The following is an 18,794-nucleotide window of genomic DNA, read 5'->3' as shown; positions in this document are numbered from 1 at the left end:
GTGCTGGCACAGCAGACTGGCCGGGACGCAGAAGAGGGATGATTGTGCGGTGGAATGTACTTCTGTGTACCAACGTTATCTTGAATGATGCTTTTATATTGACGGGACATTCGTTCATGTTGGCCTTATTATTATTGTTACCTTTACGCAACTCCAGGGAGGGATTGATTTGGTTTCACGCTCCCTCTGGTGGCGAGAACTCCTAGGAGCAATGACGACAGTAAAATATTGATAATGATCAATAAGTAATATTGATAACAAATAAATTGATGGTATTTATTTTACTGTCTGAGCTTAAGCGTGACTTTTAAAGCCTACTTTCACAACTACATAACACCAGAGCGCCATCTGCCAAGTCAAACATTCCAACCACAGTTTCCTTTTTAAGACTTAAAAAAAAATTTTTTTTTTACAGGCTATAAAATCTATTTTCCTTCGCCTTGCAGCGAGCAGCATCCAGTCCAAGCCTCATTTCGCCTTCAGCATGCCCGCACAGCGACTCAGGCAGATATGGACGGCTGCCCGGCTTCTCTGTTCGTCATCGCGTTTTTTCCAGCGTCCTCCTGCGTATGCATGTGTGCGACCGACGGACTGATTTCATAACGTGGGGAGGAAGGGAGGAATGAGAACGTACGAGCACCAGGCCCGGTAGGCTCTGCACCACCACTGTGTTGTCGGGCCGTGCAGACGGCGCGCTAGAGGAGATGCGGTAGTGGATGGAGGCTGCTGATGCTGCTGTCCGATCAGCTGATCTTTGTGTCTTGAGCATCGTCGCCGTGACGGCCGGAGAGACCCAGACGTAGGGACACCGCAGCGCGGAGAACAGAGGATGGAGTTTAAGAATCTGGTGGAGGCGGCGGAGAAGTGGTGCTCCGGGAACCCGTTCGACCTCATCTTCGCCGAGGAGGACGACGAGAGGCGGCTGGACTTCTACGCAGAGCCCGGCGTCTCCTTCTACGTGCTGTGTCCGGGCGGCACCGACAATTTCGTAAGTGCGTCTGTTGAACAAGGCCCAAGCTGGGCTGGAGGTGGGGGCGTCCCGGTGCCGTCCAGCTGATTGATGGAGGGGGTTGGGGGGGCTTTGGAGCGGATGATGTCATCCCCAAACCCTCCTCCCACCGTCATGCTCCTTTTTCCTCCTCATTACCCGGTGTGATACTGTAGACCTCCGGGTCTCACCCGCAGCAGGTAAACCATTCCAGGGCCCGTGGCTTTCAAAATAAAAGCATCACAAACTAACTATCGGGAACAAAGTACTGTATTAGAACAGGGTGAGGGCCACATCAGCATAATGTCTGTCCTCAAAGGGCCAGATATAATTCATAAATGTAACTCAAAATGTAATGCAAAATAAATGTAACTACTCCTTCATGTTAAATAACTCTCAATTTATTACTTATTGAAGTTACAGATGCACAGAAAACCACGTTTGTTTGTTGCTCTGTTATAACATAAATCCTTTTAATTTGACAGGTTATGAAACCCACAGAACTCCATCAATCAAGGATCAAACTATCCAAGTGAATAAAGAAAAATAACATCAAAAACAAGTTAGGACTTTGTTCAAAACGTTCTTTTAAATGTTAAAATGGGCTTAATTACTGCATTGTGGGAAATGTAGTTTTGGTCAAAGCACATTTTTGCACTGTTGACCTATTTATTGTCTTTTTATCTCTTATCTTTTATGGTCTCGCGGGCCTCATGGAATGATGTGGCGTGCCACATTTGGGCCTTGAGTTTCACACATGTGCATTAGAATAAAAGAAATAGTTGGTGGATACTCAATACTCTGTTTTACAGTTTTTTTTCGTTACGTATACCTGGTGCCACTAAACCTCAGCAGTAGATATAATTTTATTACTGTACTCTCTTTAGTTAACTGACGTTTGATTGAGAGATTGATTTTCTGCAGAAAGTAGTTAACAGACTTGAACAAAGAACACCGAAAGGGTGTTTTTATTTTAAAAGTTGAATTCTATATATCAAATTCTATTTGATAAATGTTAACTTACATTAACATTTAGAAAATGTTAATGTAAGTTGTTGCTATATTTCTTCAGTTAGCCATTCATCCATGTATTTTGTAAATTTAGTTTTAATTTAGCTTTACTCATGGATGGACTTTCGTCCAAAAAAGAGTTGATTGAATTGTATGGAGTTGTCAGTGGCAGGCCTGCTTTTAAGGTTCTAAAAAATATTAAGTTCATGTTATTTATAATTTGTTAGTAATTGTCGAACATTAGCTCTCTAAATTATTAGAATTTCTCAAACCAAGGAAAAGTATGTCAAGCCATGTCAGTTTTATTTATGAAGTCCAAAATCTCTCATTACATTTATGTAGTTCACAACAGCCTTGACCCTCTTGTGAGCCCAGAGACCACATGGGCAGGACCGCTCTGATCCATTACAGCCTGTCCTGACAGATCGTTGCACCAGTGTGTCGCAGTGGTGTGGTTGTGAGCCCTAACCTTCCTGAGACTAGTCCCATCTTTCCATCTCCTCCTGCTCAGCGACAGAGGCTGACAGGCCAGGAAACATATGGCGATAACCCAGGAGTCAGGACGTCTGCTTAGTCAATAACACATGATGTCATGCTGACCACACCTCTCTCATGCATTTGCAAGCCTTGTCTCATTTACAGATAGCAGTGTGAAGCTGCTTTAGAGGGACTTTCCATTTATTACAGAAGGGGAAAAGAAATGAGAGCAGGTGCATGAATAAATGATGCTGTCTTTTAACAGTAATGTATGTCAACAGGGCATACATGCAGCAGCTCTTATTTTCACACATGTCTCCCTATCCACTTGATGTTTATCTCCACTCATGATGGTGGCTCAGTGCTCGTCCCCTTCACTAGAGGGTACTGTAAGATTAGCTCCACCATCGTAAATGTGCAACTGCATGTGATCGGTGCTGAAGCTCTGTAACTTCCCCTCAGGGTACGTCTTTGTAGTTTACAGTAAATCGCTATGTGACGCTGTGTTTTTGGACTTATGTTGTGAGCCCAGGAGGTGTTTTGGGGATGGAGAAAGGTCTCCCATCAGTGTCAGAATGCACCCACGAGGTTTCATTTGAACTCAGTCACTGTGTGTGATTCACATGACTCTGACAAAACCTCTAAAACTCACATGAACGTATGTCACCACCGCACATCATGACCAAATCTCCAGCTTTATAAAAGAAAACCCCTCATCACTTCATTAGTTCAGCCTGGAGTAATGATGAACTGAAGTTGCTCTTGATGTATTGATAATGTGTGCTTGGTAAGAAGTCCTGAAGAGTTTCATGGTTTTGTGGTTGTTTTTAAAGGTTTTATCAGCTTTCTTCCTTTAATGTCAATAATTTTTACCTGAAAAAGAAGCACCTGGTGTGGGGGGCGGGGCACGGCAGCTGTAGAAAAGCAAACAATTCAAACCTATAAATTGTTTTTTTTAACTCATGTGGAAACAAACTCCACACAGAAAGGCTCCAGGTGTGGATTGGAACCCACAACCTGGAGCAACAATGGAAGCTAGTGATCACATCCTTCTTTTTTTATTGCTGCTGGGGCTCCTTTTTTTATTTAACCAGCCCACCAGCTTTGTGCTATCTGCTTCAGTGCAAACATTAAAGGTTGGAAAAAGTATCTATTCACTTATTCAATTTCAACTGAATTGTGGGAATTGAATCTGATTCCTGAGTCTACTTTACAGAAGCAGAACTAACTGGTGCTTAGTAGTTAAAGGCTCTTAGGTGTACCTCATAGTGCGGAAAATACTGTGGGCTTGCGCTAGCCGTTCGCCACTTCGCCATAGGAGAAGTAAATTCCAGAGTGGCTACAAGGTTTTTAGACTGTGTAGCCACAGTGACGTTCATATTTTTAGGAAAAAAAGGCTAAAACTTACAACTTTTTTGGACTCGTGAAAATACCCGAGCGATAACATAAGAAAACAATAGCATGTGGCTATTTCTGCATGCCGACGGAAATAGCCGAAGTGACCCTGAACGCTCCCGATCATTAAATATGCACTCGGGTCATGACCTCCTCTCGTCCAATAAAAAAAAAAAAAGGATTCTATTTTTACAAGCTGAACCCTCGAATTGTTGTACGACAAGGTGAGGACGATCGATCAAAAGAAAATGAGAATAGAGTGTTTTATAGTAGATTTTGTGTTAAAATTCTAATTGAACAACAAATGGTGAATGCTGAGAGGGGGTAGAAGTGGTGACAGACCGATCAGAAGGTGAATGAAAGATATTATCAATACTTTTTTGTAGTCTTAGACTTTTGATCTCTATGACCGGCAGGAATAACCAGTGATGCATGTAAATGTGTATTCACCTCGCTTGCTATTTTTCATGCCTTTTTAAATTGAAATGAAAAATCATATTATCGAATCAAAAAAACCCCATCAAAACGAAACTATGACATACCAATGGTGTTGTCTAAGTTAAAGTTAAAATGTCTTCCAGTCCACGTAAAACTTGGAAAAACATTGTGTAATACCAAGAATTAAATTTGTTAAAATCAAAGTGTCAAAGTCAAAGTTAAAACTTGAATTGAATACATTGAAAACATTGAATAATATTTTGTATGACTGTATCTTCACATAGTGAATGCAACTTTTCAATTGTTGAATCACATTCATACCTGAATAAAGTAGGACAGAAATAAAGATAGTTCAGCTTGAACTGTTGACTTTAGTGTATTTTTGTAGGTAAACTGAACAGAAGATTTTGCCCTCAGAATGCACCAGAATGCAGGAAATCAACCCCATTTTCTAAAAAAGTGTCCTGGGGAGGCCCCATGGACCCCCCTCTCCCCCCTGTGGGGGGTATTAGCAGGCTGATGGGAATAAGTACCATGGTGTCATATTATCTGAACAATCTTTTTACTATATATGTGAAACATAAAAATGTGTATTTATAAACCGTACATGCTCTGACTTCAGTTCTGTTAATTCATCCCGACAGCAACATCAGACGACCAAAAAACCCAATCTCAAATCCCCAGTAGAACACATACAGCCAACACCCGTTACAAACACTCCAGATTACAGTACATGTTTTGCTAGCAGTAACAGATGAAATTAGAATCGTACTACTTAAAATATATGCAGTATTTGTTCATCCTGTTGTACAGACAGTTCCCTCAGCCGGCCTCTCTCACTGGGGGAGATGGGGTCAAGCCACGAGGATTTATGTGACCTAGCCTTCTGTGGAGAATAGAAAGTGCTGGCAGTTTGCCAGTCCATCTCTCACCTGCCTTCTACCTGCTGTCCTTTCATTTATGGTTGTTTTGTTAAAGGTTCTATTTAATGATATAAAATAAAAGCCTTAGTTACAACTCGTGTTCTCCCCACTCCTTTATACCTGCTTTGTTTAAGTCATGTAGGCTGGGCCTGGACCTTGATACTTGTCTGTAAGTGTTGAAGATGCTTCCTCTGGTCCAGGGGTTGCAGATGTGGATTGCTGATATTAACATTAATTTTTTTGACTTTACTGGTAGTCACATTTTGTTCCAAACTTGATGGTGGAGTTAATTTAAGTAACAGGTTTTGCCACGCCCTGAGCAGGCCGTCTCACCAGGACCTGACAGAGGAGTGTCTCACCACAACAAGCTTTGTGTCCCGACTACATAAACTGTTGGCTGTCAGCCAGGGTGACTCTCACCTCCTTTTCACGCTGTTGGTTTTGTTTGTCTTAAGTTGGCCGTTGCCTTAAGTTCCCCATTAGTGGTGTGAAATAAAGTCTTTCCTGCACGGCACATCCTCTGTTCCTCTTTCTTTAGCTAACAGACAGCTTTAGTTGGTCAGACTGAACAATGTTATTTTACCGGCTAAAATTTGTGCTGTATACAAGAGGAAAAAAAGCAGCCATGTGGGAGAAGTGGAAGCATCTCACTCTAACAAACACTCGTTTCAGAGCGACTCTGGGCAAAAGAATCCGCTGATAGAAAGGAATGAAAGAGCAGGGGGGTCGTCAGAGATTACAAAAATGTAAACATCTTTCAAATCCAACATTTTCGGATAGATGTGGAACATGCTCGCAGCTCCTATTCATAAGCTTTTCAGTAACTTGATCGACATTTTTAGCAAAATTTAATATACAGGAATTCATAAATTGACCGGATTTCTGCTCACAGACCTCACATAACCTTGATGCACTCTAGGTTTTCACGTAGTTCTGTTTCTTACGGTCCTGTGTACTTGTTCGGATGTCTCAATGACTTCACTTAATACATAACCAAACAGTGTGGCCTTTCGACTCCAATTAAACAACACTAACCGTAAGAGAAGAGGAATCGTTCCAGTTATCTGTCCCAGACGATGGTGTTTATCTTACAACCTCAAAGCTATTACGGTACTACTTTGTCTCTATTAATATACTTTTATTGGTCACTTACCTCTGTTAAAACTATTTTATTGCCATAAATAAGGTAACAATTCAGATGTAAATTACTGACCATAATGGTATTTAACCCAGGCTTTACATTGATAAACAGCCCTCAGACTTTCTGGTCAGAAAAGGTCACTCTGCCCTGAAGTGTTTTTACATAACGCAAATTAAACCCTGAGAAAAGAGATCTAGGATAACATTGTTATTTTTAACCTCCTTCTTCATCTAAACCCAAACATTTCAAGTAATTACAATGTCAAAACAAGGTTAAATAACAATCACAGTTAATGCTGGATCCCCTCCGATGTGAATGCAAGTGTGAATAATGGTTGTTTATCTCTGTGTCCCCCCCCCCGTGATGACCTGATGATGTGATCACAGATACCCCGCCTTCACGCCACTGAGGTTCTCATTGAAATGTATGGGTGGGAGTGAAGGGAAACTTTAACCTACCTGTAATTTTTTTGTGTTAGGTGTTTTCTAATCAAATATTGTCATTAATATACAAATAAAAACATATTCTTCAGTGTTTTAGTAGTACAATTCATTTATTTAAAGCTCAGGGGAAACCATACCTTACACCTCACAGAGGAAATAAGATTTTAATACATCAGACTTAGATTAGGAACTACATTATGCAGCATATTGCAAACTAGTAGTTTGTGTTTTGCTATGTCACCACTGGTGTAATACAACCTTCTTCCACTGTTGAACATCTTTGAAATAATGTCTTTATCTGGTTTAACTGCTTTGTTCTACTTTTCTGCTGATGTAGCTTTTCTTATTTACTCATTTCTTTGAGCTGTATGTCACTGCACACATAAGGCTACCCTTTTGCAGGACCTAACACAGTGTTACACCCTCATACAACATATTAACCTTGTTTACATAAATCATTTTCGATCTCTGTTCGTTTCTGTAGCATGTGTGGAGCGAGAGTGAGGACTGCCTTCCCTTTCTACAGCTGGCCCAGGATTACATCTCGTCCTGTGGGAAGAAGACTCTGCTGGAGGTGCTGGAGAAGGTCTTCACATCCTTCAGGCCTGTAAGGAAAAAAGAGAAAAGCTTTTAGAGTCGGTTTACTTCAATGTTAAGTCCACAGTTCTATTGTCTACAGCACTTTTTTAGTGGAAAAAAAGTGTTTTTTAGTGTCAGTATACCACCTCATCTCTGATGCCTTCTGCTTATCTTGACAGCCTTGGTATGACAAAGAGGCAGTTTGTGCCTTCAAGCCTTTTTCTCCCATAAAACCAGAAGAACTGTTCTTCTCCTTAACAACTGCGTCGATGTATTTTAGTGTGTGAGCCTCCAAGTGAAGCTTGCAGAGGTTTCTTATCTCTGGTTGGAGCCAGTCTGGCTGTTTCCACCTGTTTCCATTTGTAAGATGAGCTGCTGACTGTAGCGTCAGACGTTCTGTACAGCTTCGATCTTCTCCTCTTACCCTCAGCAGGAAAGTGATTAAATTTATACATTGGAGCTGTTCCTGTAAGTTCTTTGCTGTGTTATTTAAGGATTTATTACAGACATTTTAAGGGATTGTTGACCTTCAGCACATTGGATATACACAGAACACTGCTAAATCTAAGAGCTATATCAGAATAACTTAATTCCTCAAATAACATTAACAAAAAGTGAGATTATAACTCATGTTTGATGGTACATTTCTTTCTCTGGAATGGGACGTATTCACGGGACAGAATGGGATAACTAGTTTCTTTCCTTTTGATTTCAAATCATTTTTAAAATGTAGACCCTGCTGGTAAGTTACAAAGTAAATAAAATTTCATTATTTGAATAAATTTTTTAACAATAAAAAATTTGCATATTACTCAGTTATTAAAGTAATCATTCACACCATTCATGAGCAATTGTAGTTGAATGCTTCCAGTCCTGGATATAGATCATGTTGCAATGGAGAGTGAACCTGAATAATAAAAGCAGCTTAAAGATCATGTTCTGCCTGCCACAGATAAATTTTATCTTAACATTATCTCCTGCTTCCACCCCTGACAGCTTCTGGGTCTTCCAGACTTAGAGGATGACAGTTTTGAGCACTACCACGCTGACATGGAAGGGGAACCAGGGCCCGACCACCAGCAGATGGGGGTCAGCCAGCAGTGATGAGCCCCAAGACGACGCATGCAGTTGGGGCAGAGCTGCGTTGAAACTCTGGACCTCAGCTTATATTGCTAAAAATGCACCACCATGTTTTTTGAATGTCTGAGTGGCTTTGCTTCCCAGAGTGCACTCTGTTGCACTTCGGCGACCCCTACCCCCTCCCGAAACACACACATACACACACACACACACACACATGCACACAAATTGCGGCTACAATGCAAAATTTCGTAATCATTCACCATCTGGTTAAAATTCCACAGCAATATTACATCAGCATCTGCTGGCTTCCTTATGCAGAAAAACATCTGAAATGTTTCCGCAATATGCCCGTCTTCCCCAAACTCGACATATAACCTACTTACTCTGCCTGACAGCTGACACAGACCTGGATGAAAGATAAAAAGGTGCAAACTGACAGTTTGTGGTTGTGTGAGAAGAGTTCAGCAGGTAAAGAGAGATAAGGAGGGAAAGGGAGCATCAACCTCCACTGGTGGAGGGCAAGAAAGAGGTATGATGTGTTTCGTGTGGGGCAGCTCTTAACTAAATAGCTGTAAAAAGCATTTTACATACTGGCTTTTCATGTGGAATTAAAGTATGCAGGCTCGCAGCAGCATGGATCATTACTTGTGTTTAAATAAAGACCCACTTCACAGGGTTACAGTTGCTTTAATCGATGCTACCGCTGTACTACCATAGCGACGGAGGCCCATGCTGCCGCTCAAGATCCTCCTGGTTTGAACATCTTATTGTCATGAGTTGTGGCCTGTAGTCTTCCTTCCTGGTGGTTCCTCTTGGTTGTCCACATTTTCCCACAATCTAATTAGGAAAGTGCTTAAGTGAATCAACACCTCTTTTTTGTGTGCCGTGTTTGAGCTTAGAAACTTCTTTTGAACCCTCCTAGAACGATTCTTGAAGTGAGTGAACAGAAGGGTTGGTTACCCTTGCCCAGTTTACAATCTCTACTCTCATTGTGTTATGTCACATCCAGTGCACTGCAATGCTTCAGGCCACCGCTACCCACATCCACATGCAAGACTGTTAGAGGTACATATTTCCTTTAGCTTGTAAATGTTTGTCTTTTCTGCCTATTTAAATGTTTCTCATGCAGTGTATCTTCTGTTATTGTGTGAAATTGTTCAATAAACTGTGTGAACATAGTGTTTTGCAGGCGTGCCATGTTTTTTCATGGTGTGAAGTTAATTAAACAAGGAGCATCCAGCAATGGAGGACTTCTCCTACTCAGAGTGAGGGGACTGATGGCACACTGGTGTGCCATCAGTCAAACTGGGGTTAGCATCACAAGCTACCTGAGACATTAATGAAATGTAATACTGGTAGGGAGCACAGACAGGAAGCCACGATCAGCTGTATGTTGAGAGGATTTTAACTGACTGCCTTTTTTCATTGACCACAAGTGATTACAAAACACTAAACTGAACAACTAACAATAGTAATAATAGCAATACATTTTATTTGAGGGCACCTTTCTAGTGCACTCACGGACACTAGAATAAAAGCACAAGAAGTAAACACAAACATCTAAAAGTAAAAATTGGTGAAAAAAAAAGGAAAAAAAAGGAATTTTTAGCGTGAATCAATCTTATGACGCATGCATTCAAATCTATCTATCAACAGTATCTATCTATCTGTCCGTCTGTCCATCCATCCGTCCATCCATCCATCATGTAGTGACAGGGTCCACTCAGACAACATTTTATAGAATGGTGAACTGATCTCTTATCAGTTTCTGTGAATAATAATCAAACAGCGCCTCAACACTCTCTACAACATTCCTAAATGCTGTTTTCAGTTTGAATAATTACAATATTTTTTTCAGCATTTTCAAATTAGGATGGTTGGTTAGACGTGACACACATAATGTCATGGCACCGGTTGATTTTGACGTTATTATGGACAGTGTTTGGATTTTCTTTTCAACGCTCTAGACATTATTAAAGAAAAAAAATCTGGAGCTTAATCCATAGTGGGTAAAACATGATTAAATGAAGTCCAAACCTTCATAATACAAAAGTAAAATCATATTTTACTCTATAAATGACAAATAATAAATTGGCTATAAAGTAGCGAAGAGTAATCAATAATTTGTACATCTGTTTACTTTTTGCTTGACTTAATGACAACTAATAATCCCAATAGTGTTTACAACACAGACTATATCTAAACAGTCATCCATTTGCAAAATAATTTATGTTATAAATGTAGAATTATGTGGCAAGAATCCACTGGAAGTCAAGGTGGTAAATTCACTGCTTTTACTTTGAAGGCCGGTTTGTCTTATTCTGCTGAACTTTGATCAACTTGACGCAGCTGCTTCGTTGGGGGAGGAGAGCAATCCAAAGCTTTCTCTCCTTTTTCGCTCCAGACGGCAACAGTTGAGCACAAAAACAAACTAAACAGAAAGGCTGTAGGTCAGCGCGCACAGACGCGTCCGCGTCTGAAGGGAAGGAGCTGAAGACTAACAACTTTGAAGACAGTTTTTCGTAATTTTTTTCTTTGTTGATAAAAGTAAAGAGCTTTGAAAACAAAAAAAACGACCATCTGGAAATTAAGTTATGCGTCAGTGAGTGCGCACTTTACGCACAGCGCTCACCCTGCGACTTTAAGATGTTCTTCTTTGTTGTCGTTGACGAGTCAGGCCATTTCTTTGTCGGTGTCAATTCTTTAGAAATCACTGTAACCATGTGTCTTGGCTAAAAAAAAAAAAAAAAAAAAGAACTTGAAAGTGTACGAACAGGCCTGAAACAGCATGGGTGGCAAACAGAGCAGCCCGATATTTGATGGCAGAACTCGGGCTTATTCCAGCTCCGATGTGCCATCTGGTAACTCCAGCGGAGGGGAAAGGATCGCGGGGTTCAGGTACACCAACGGACCAGATGGCCCCCGAATTCGTTACACGGGAGGAGGGCCAACCAGCACAGGGATCAGTATATCTGCTGCTGGCGGCAGGTCAGGGTCACAAGTCCTCGACCAGAGTCTTGACGGCACGGATGGCGAAGACGAGGTCCGGCTGCCCCCCGAGGGCCACAGGTTGCTCATAGGGTCCCTCCCGGCTCACCTGTCCCCTCACCTGCTGGGAGGTAAGATTAGCAAAAAGAGCATAGTCATAGTTATACAAGTTAAGATATTATTGTTCAGTTATGCAACTGTTTAGCAGACAGTGTATCTTATCAGCACTGTTTGCACAAAGTTGTGTTTTATGTTATTTTAATTTGTCCCGTGACAGCATATATTTATGTTTCTGTACACTATGTCCTGGTATTATCTCAATGTTCACTCTCTTATGACATACCGGTAATATTTCTGGTGTAAAGACTGTGTTTATGATTCTCGGCATGAGATTAGGCAACATGTTTGTTCGTGTACAATAGTGCAACATGTTTATGATCCTCATGCGCCAAATTACTTCCTTACTGTCAAAGATGCTTAGTATTTTTCCACTTAACACACGATACCTGGCACATGGGAACAGTCCTTTGTTCAGCACTTCTGCTGTGTTCTTGGGGCCACAGGTGGCTCTTCTACCCTCTGTTGCCATCTGTTTTGCTTTGTCTTGTAAAACTGGCTTGTTTTTCACCCCAGCTGAGGGAGAAGAGTGCATAATGTAGGTCAGCAGATAAGAGCTTCCTGCTGGTTACACATTGCCTGACACACACACACACACACACATGCGCGTAGACACGTATGCATACACACTTCCTGTATCCACAAATCCAGCTGCTGTTCAACTGGTGGGTTGTTTTCAGACCAGTACACCATAGAACAGGTCTGAAATTAATGTAACCACGCTCTAACACACCACGTTTCTTTAAAAGAAAATGCCGTTCCAGATTCAAATGTCTTCCTGCTCTCCCCTCTTCTCGTAATTAAAGATCTAAGTGTCTTCCTGCTTCCACCCCCTTCTGATTATCAGCGCAGGTATTTTTTTTCTTTCCTTTTTTGATAGGAAGTCTAATCATTAGTATTCTCGTCAAGAACCTGGGCTCATCGGATCCATGTGATGCTCTACAGGAGCGACGGGCCACTATTTCCTCACCTCCACTGAAAAACACAACAGACCTGAAGCAGATATAATTACTGCTTACATACGTGATGCATTTGTTGTCCTGTTGCCTGCACTAACCGGAGGTTAGCTTATCTCAGGTCAAGCAGCATCTGGCCTTTCAATTTTAGTGTAGCTGAGAAGATGTACAGGAACAGTAGGCTGTGCTTATGTGGGGCAAATTATGAATTAATAAGTGACTAATTAAATTCCTACATGCACAGCAACAGAAGATGTCTGTAATGAGCAACACCAGTGTGTGATTAGGTAAGCAAAGTGTCACAGAGCGCATCAAGAGTGAATCAATTGGGTGATTGTGTTGGTCATGTGGGGCTGTGTGGAACATTCATTTGTGGCATGCACTTATTGGATAATTATACTGATGTTAGAAAATTGTGCATTTGTCCTCATGTTCTCGTCTTTGTGTTTCCTTCAGGTTTCCACTGTCCTGTTTGCTCTAAGTTTATGGCATCAGATGAAATAGAGAAGCACCTGCTTGTGTGTTTCAGCAAAACACGCCTCACCTACAACAGTAAGACATTCGTTATGATTCCAAATAACTGGAAAGTATTTCTGAAACTGAAAAATGAGGATGATTCTTAGCCCTGAAGTTGTCTGTTTTTCACTATGACTCTGTAAATGTTTGGTATTTATTTTAGATCCTTTATTAAAATAAAAGCTGCAGCACCACATTTTTCACCTTTTCTCCTTGTGCCAGGTGAAAAACAGATTGGCCTTTACTTGTGAAACTTCATCGTGTGTTCACACCCACGATGCAGTCACAACATTCGTTTTTCATTTGTAGATTGTCTAATTTAAAGGATTTCCAGAATCCTGAAAAGGTAACATCTGTCAAGAGTTGTGTAACAAATCGGTAACATTTAGAAAAACTAGATGAAGGCAATTGATTCGCTGTGGCGACCCCTGAAGGGAAAAGCTGAAAGGAAAAGAAGAAGCTGAAAAGATAAAAGAAATGCAGTTTGACCCCCTGGAGGGTCCTGACCAATATTTTGGGAAACATGAAACGTTTACCCCCCGCCAAGAAGGTCACGCTTGTATTGCTATAGGTCTGTTTGTTTGTTAATCAATGAGCAGGTCATCTCTGAAAGTTGACTGTCTGCTAAGGAAGGAAGAGGTGATTAGATATTCAGGCAAATCTAGATTAATGTGCGGATCCAGAAAATAATTTGCCGCCTCAGCAGAGGCTCTAGGTTCCTCCCTAGTTTATTATATTATCACACTTTATGACTAACTCTAATGTATTATGTCACATGATGTAAGTAATTGATATAAAGTTTTTTTTCTGTTTTATTTGATGTTTGGTTCTTAAACCAAATACAAAAAAACACAATTTTACAGTTTTGAAATAAGTACATTTTTATACAAATCCTGGAATTCCAAAACTGACTCTAAAATTTAGTACACAACACTGTGCTGCTGCTCCTGTCTTTACTTCCTCAGTCATATTTTATTAATTTAAAAAAATTAAAAATTGGATCATAAGAATTATGCAAAGTCACAAGTCCAACTATTAAATTATTATTACATAGATGCACCTGTGCTGGACATTTAGTGAAAATATGCAAATGTGCAGCTGTATCACATGCAGCTACACATATGACATCAGTCCAGCTGTGTGTTTGCACCTGTCTGCAGTACATACAGCTACATGCTCAGGCAGGAAAGCGTGCTTTCTGTTAATCCAGTTTTCACCACTTCCTGCACAGAGACTTCACGGGTAGGTGTTTTCATACACTATATTACCAAGAGTATTCGCTCACCCATTCAAATGATAAGAATCAGGTGTCATAATCCCTTGGCCTGGCCATAGGTGTATAAAATCAAGCATGCAGACTGGGAAACAAGGCATTTGTGAAAGAATGGGCCGCTCTCAGGAGCTCAGTGAATTCCTGTGTGGAACTGTCATAGGATGCCACCTGTGCAACGAATCCAGTCGTGAAATTTCTTCGCTTCTAAATATTCCACAGTCAACTGTCAGCTCTATTATAACAAAATGGAAGCTTCTGGGAACAACAGCAACTCGGCCACGAAGTGGTAGGCCACGTAAAGTGACGGAGAGGGGTCAGCAGATGCTGAAGCGCATAGTGCAAAGAGGTCGCCGACTTTCTGCACAGTCAATTGCTACAGAGCTACAAACTTCATGTGAGCTTCAGATTAGCCCAAGTACAGTACGCAGAGAGCTTCATGGAAGGCGACTGCATTGTGCCGACTGAAATTTGGCGGAGGAGGAATTATGGTGTGGGGTTGTATGTCAGGAGCTGGGCTTGGCCCCTTAGTTCCAGTGAAAGGAACTTTGAATGCTTCAGGATACCAAAACATTTTGGACAATTCCATGCTCCCAACCTTGTGGGAACAGTTTGGAGCGGGTCCCTTCCTCTTCTAACATGACTGTGCACCAGTACACAAAGCAAGATCCATAAAGACATGGATGACAGAGCCTGGTGTGGATGAACTTGACTGGCCTGCACAGAGTCCTGACCTGAACCCAATAGAACACCTTTGGGTTGAATTAGAGTGGAGACTGAGAGCCACGCCTTCTCGACCAACATCAGTGTGTGACCTCACCAATGCGCTGTTGGAAGACTGGTCAAAAATTCCTATAAACACTCTCCTCAACCTTGTGGACAGTCTTCCCAGAAGAGTTGAAGCTGTAATAGCTGCAAAAGGTGGACCTATCATATTGAACTCTGGGTTAGGAATGGGATGGCACTTCAGTTCATAGTATGAGTCAAGGCAGGTGAGCGAATACTTTGGTAATATAGTATATAGTATTTTATTTTAAGTAGTATATGTGAAAGGTTCTGTTTTACCTTTCCTGAGGATTTATTTTGCTATGTGTGCATGGAAACTGAGTAACTGTCTTATTCCCGTGCCTCGGGTATTGACAGTAGGGCCTGTCGTCATTTAATATGTGGGTAAACAGCCACCTGAAAAGAAACTTCAACATTGTGTGGTTTCGGGTTTGTTTCATCGGGAGCACACTTTTCTCTGGGTCGTTCAAACATTATCACACTATTATACCCTGGAAAGTGTGATAAATAACGACACTATCCTACACAGAATGCAACATGTTCTGCTTGAGGGCTTCATATCAGTACTCCATGAAGTCCAAACTTCACATCAAATGTCATGTATGTAACATAAATTAGAACAGAACATCCAATTAGTGAAAATGACTGATTTGTGTTTGTGTTGGGAAACTCCTAGGACAAGCACGCATGATAGAAGGTAATCAGGCTCCAAAGGTTAAACAGCTGGTTAGTTTGTTATTCGGGAGTCTTAGAACTAAACAGAAGATCTGATAAATGATTAGATGTGTAAGAGAATTTGTCTGTTTTCTCTTTCTCAGAGGACATTTTGTCCAGAGATTCTGGGGAATGTGCAATCTGTTTGGAAGAGCTGGAGCAGGGAGACACCATCGCCAGGTTGCCCTGCCTCTGCATCTACCATAAAGGGTAACAGCCGCACACAAACACACACCAATAAACACTTGGTAATAGCAAAGCTTGACAATATGAAGTTTGAGATACGTATGTACACATTTAGAAGTTCTGACAAGTGTTTGTATCTGGTAGTTTGACATATAGGGAAATGCAGATGTTTGTTTTCTTCCCCAGAGGAGATGAGAAGATTGGCCCCAATTTCATGTCTATACAGTTTCTACTACCCTTCATTGGTTGGTTTAGCTGAGCTGAATCTTAATCAGCTCACTAGTGTCCAATCAAAAGACGGCACAACCCATAGCAGTATTTAAATGGCAGCCTCCCTGCTAAGCTAAGCTAACCTACTACTTGCTGTGTCTTCTATTCAACAGACTGATATATGAATGCTGCTACTAACTGCCTAAGTAACTAAAATTTTATCATTAGTTGTAGTAAAATTTGCAATCATTATTAATGTATTAATTATATAATAGTACTGGGATTCATAAAGAATAATGTTCCTCTGACTTCCTCCTCCAGATGTATTGACGAGTGGTTTGAGGTGAATCGCTCGTGTCCGGAGCATCCCGTGGACTAGAGTACAGTTCCTGTCTACTGTACCCGTACCTCATGCCAACACTGTCTTGTTCCAGCAGAGCATCATCAGTGCTTCTCAGGGATTATAAGACATTATTGTGCACAGGATTTTTCATGTTGCTTTATTATGGACTATGGATATGCTTCTCTAAACATCGGGGGATGTTAAATCAGCGAACCACTGGTGGAGTCATTTTGTCTCCAGAAAAATATGCGAATGTTCCTTTTGCCATCTGCTGGCCTTTTTAGTGTGTTGATGAATCCTATGATCTCACCTGAACTGTTGAACTATCTGGTTTTATTCAGAGGACTTCTATGAACAACATGGTGGGGGATGGTTTTCAGCAGAGACTTCTGAAAACTGAAAAGCTTGTGCAATGTAAAAACAGCCATAAAAAATTATACCAGCTTTAAGGGATGATTACAGTGTTGACGGTAGTTAGGAACTAGTTCTTAATTTTATTGCAAAGTTGGCTATCAGTGCTTGTTAAACAATCATATGTTCCCACCCATCATCTGACGTGGAGCAGTCTGGCTCTGCTAATCACCTAACCGTTTGGAACCACAGTAATTTGAGTGTGTGCTTAAGTGGTGAAATTAAAAATAGACAAAACATGTCTGATGATGATTCACGCTCTAAGGAGTGCCATGATATGCTGCTATGTCATAGACTGGAAAGTTTCTCATAACTTTTGAAACTTTGTTCGTTTTACTTTCTGTTTGTACTGTAATGAATTGCACAACGATAAGTGTTTTGTCTCGTAACTGAACTGACTATTAAATATTTAATTTAGTAGCTCAATTTTCACAATTACCTATATGTAATGGAATTAGTCATGGCCAACATCTGACTTATTGTAATTGTGCATTTTTCTATTTAAGATGGTTGGAGACCAGAGGAAGATGTAGAAGGGAAATGAGGCAATAAAAAATGTTGTAAAATCAATATTTTATTATCATGCATGCATTTGTTTTTGTTGTTTTGTTTTGCTAAAGGGGAGAATTTAGAGGGTGTGTGTGTCGCAGACATTTCAAAGACTGGGGAAATTCATATTATGAAAGTCAAAAGCAGGTTAATCTTTATACCAATGTCTAACACTTTGAAATCGGGAGGCCCATGTGAGTAGGAATGATTGTTTTATAAGATGTTTTTAGTTTGATCTGTCAGTTTTCTTCAGTTCGTTGAAGAATGCTGAACTATCCAAAACATTGTTACAATTAAGTAATAAAGACATAAAATTAGTGTACGATGATGGGTTCACTCATTATTTTTCACTTAAGAACTGGGCTCAAACATATTTTAAAAAAAGAAACACCTGGAGTGTGAGCTGACAGTGGGAGGTGTCAGCTCACTTCCGGAGCACTGCCGAGGCGTCCTTGAGCAAGGCAACGTCGCCCTTACAAATCGCTCATTTTGGGCGGAGCACGAAGGACCTGCCCGCCACTCTACCTCCCATTGCATGCGTACAGGCTCCATGTGTGTTTGTTTAGGGCCTGTACACACACACACACACACACACACACACACACACACACACACACACACACACACATACGACAGTAGGGCAGAGCACTAGCTTTGATCTATGGTCTTAACACTAGCCTTCTTCCTCATCTTTCTATCTTATCCGGTTCCTGAGAGTACAAAAGATGAAATTTGACCTTGACCTAGTTTTCTCAAGGTCATCTCACTTTCATCCCCTTTGTCGCCCAAGTACTGCGCTTTTTGTTTCATCTTCTATCTGCAACGGTTGGTGGACATACGAACGAACAAACACGAACACTGACAATTACAATATAACACTGCTTTGAACCGGGATGTAATAAATATTTTTAAAATATTGTTTTATCATTTTTACATTAGATTGTTTTAATTATAGAAACAATAGTCCTGAATATTTGTGTCATGTAATGTAACTTCATGCTTACTGTGCTCTGGTTTGATGATAAATACAGTGACATAACAATATTACACAATGACAGTAGTCAATATCCAGAACCAAATCAATATTAAACGGTAAAGAAACAGTTTAGAAAGAGTTGAATGTTTCAGATACTTCGGTCTGTGGTTTGACAAGGTTTCCTGGGCAACTCATGTTCGCAAAATGATCGAAATCCTTCACATACCGGACAAATATAAAAGGTCATAGAAAAAGTCATCCCACACAGGAGATGCTTCAATCTCGCCAAACCAA

At 40.8% G+C, this 18,794-nt stretch overlaps 2 protein-coding genes across 2 annotated transcripts; both read left to right on the top strand.

Moving 5' to 3' along the window:
* The first annotated feature begins 415 nt into the window (after window positions 1-415).
* mturn (maturin, neural progenitor differentiation regulator homolog (Xenopus)) lies at window positions 416-9,656 on the top strand. Its single transcript, XM_068333012.1, has 3 exons — window positions 416-988; window positions 7,301-7,423; window positions 8,392-9,656. The coding sequence occupies exons 1-3, from the start codon at window positions 830-832 to the stop codon at window positions 8,497-8,499; spliced, it is 390 nt and encodes a 129-aa protein (XP_068189113.1). The 5' UTR covers window positions 416-829; the 3' UTR covers window positions 8,500-9,656.
* A 1,454-nt stretch (window positions 9,657-11,110) lies between these two features.
* Window positions 11,111-17,849, top strand: LOC137607325 (E3 ubiquitin-protein ligase ZNRF2-like). The gene is made up of 4 exons (XM_068333010.1): window positions 11,111-11,597; window positions 12,996-13,091; window positions 15,930-16,035; window positions 16,543-17,849. The coding sequence occupies exons 1-4, from the start codon at window positions 11,267-11,269 to the stop codon at window positions 16,598-16,600; spliced, it is 591 nt and encodes a 196-aa protein (XP_068189111.1). The 5' UTR covers window positions 11,111-11,266; the 3' UTR covers window positions 16,601-17,849.
* The last annotated feature ends 945 nt before the right edge of the window (window positions 17,850-18,794 follow it).

Source organism: Antennarius striatus, chromosome 14 (assembly GCF_040054535.1).
Source record: "Antennarius striatus isolate MH-2024 chromosome 14, ASM4005453v1, whole genome shotgun sequence".
In the NCBI taxonomy this organism is placed as follows: domain Eukaryota; kingdom Metazoa; phylum Chordata; class Actinopteri; order Lophiiformes; family Antennariidae; genus Antennarius; species Antennarius striatus.
This window is presented reverse-complemented; position numbering and strand designations above follow the sequence as displayed.

Bases quoted from the DNA above. Each gene is read 5' to 3' on its own strand.
- mturn (XM_068333012.1), top strand. From the start codon at position 830: ATGGAGTTTAAGAATCTGGTGGAGGCGGCGGAGAAGTGGTGCTCCGGG. The intron at 989-7,300 runs GTAAGTGCGTCT...TCGTTTCTGTAG, and splicing joins CGGGCGGCACCGACAATTTC to CATGTGTGGAGCGAGAGTGA. The intron at 7,424-8,391 runs GTAAGGAAAAAA...CACCCCTGACAG, and splicing joins TCTTCACATCCTTCAGGCCT to CTTCTGGGTCTTCCAGACTT.
- LOC137607325 (XM_068333010.1), top strand. From the start codon at position 11,267: ATGGGTGGCAAACAGAGCAGCCCGATATTTGATGGCAGAACTCGGGCT. The intron at 11,598-12,995 runs GTAAGATTAGCA...TGTTTCCTTCAG, and splicing joins GTCCCCTCACCTGCTGGGAG to GTTTCCACTGTCCTGTTTGC. The intron at 16,036-16,542 runs GTAACAGCCGCA...TTCCTCCTCCAG, and splicing joins CTCTGCATCTACCATAAAGG to ATGTATTGACGAGTGGTTTG.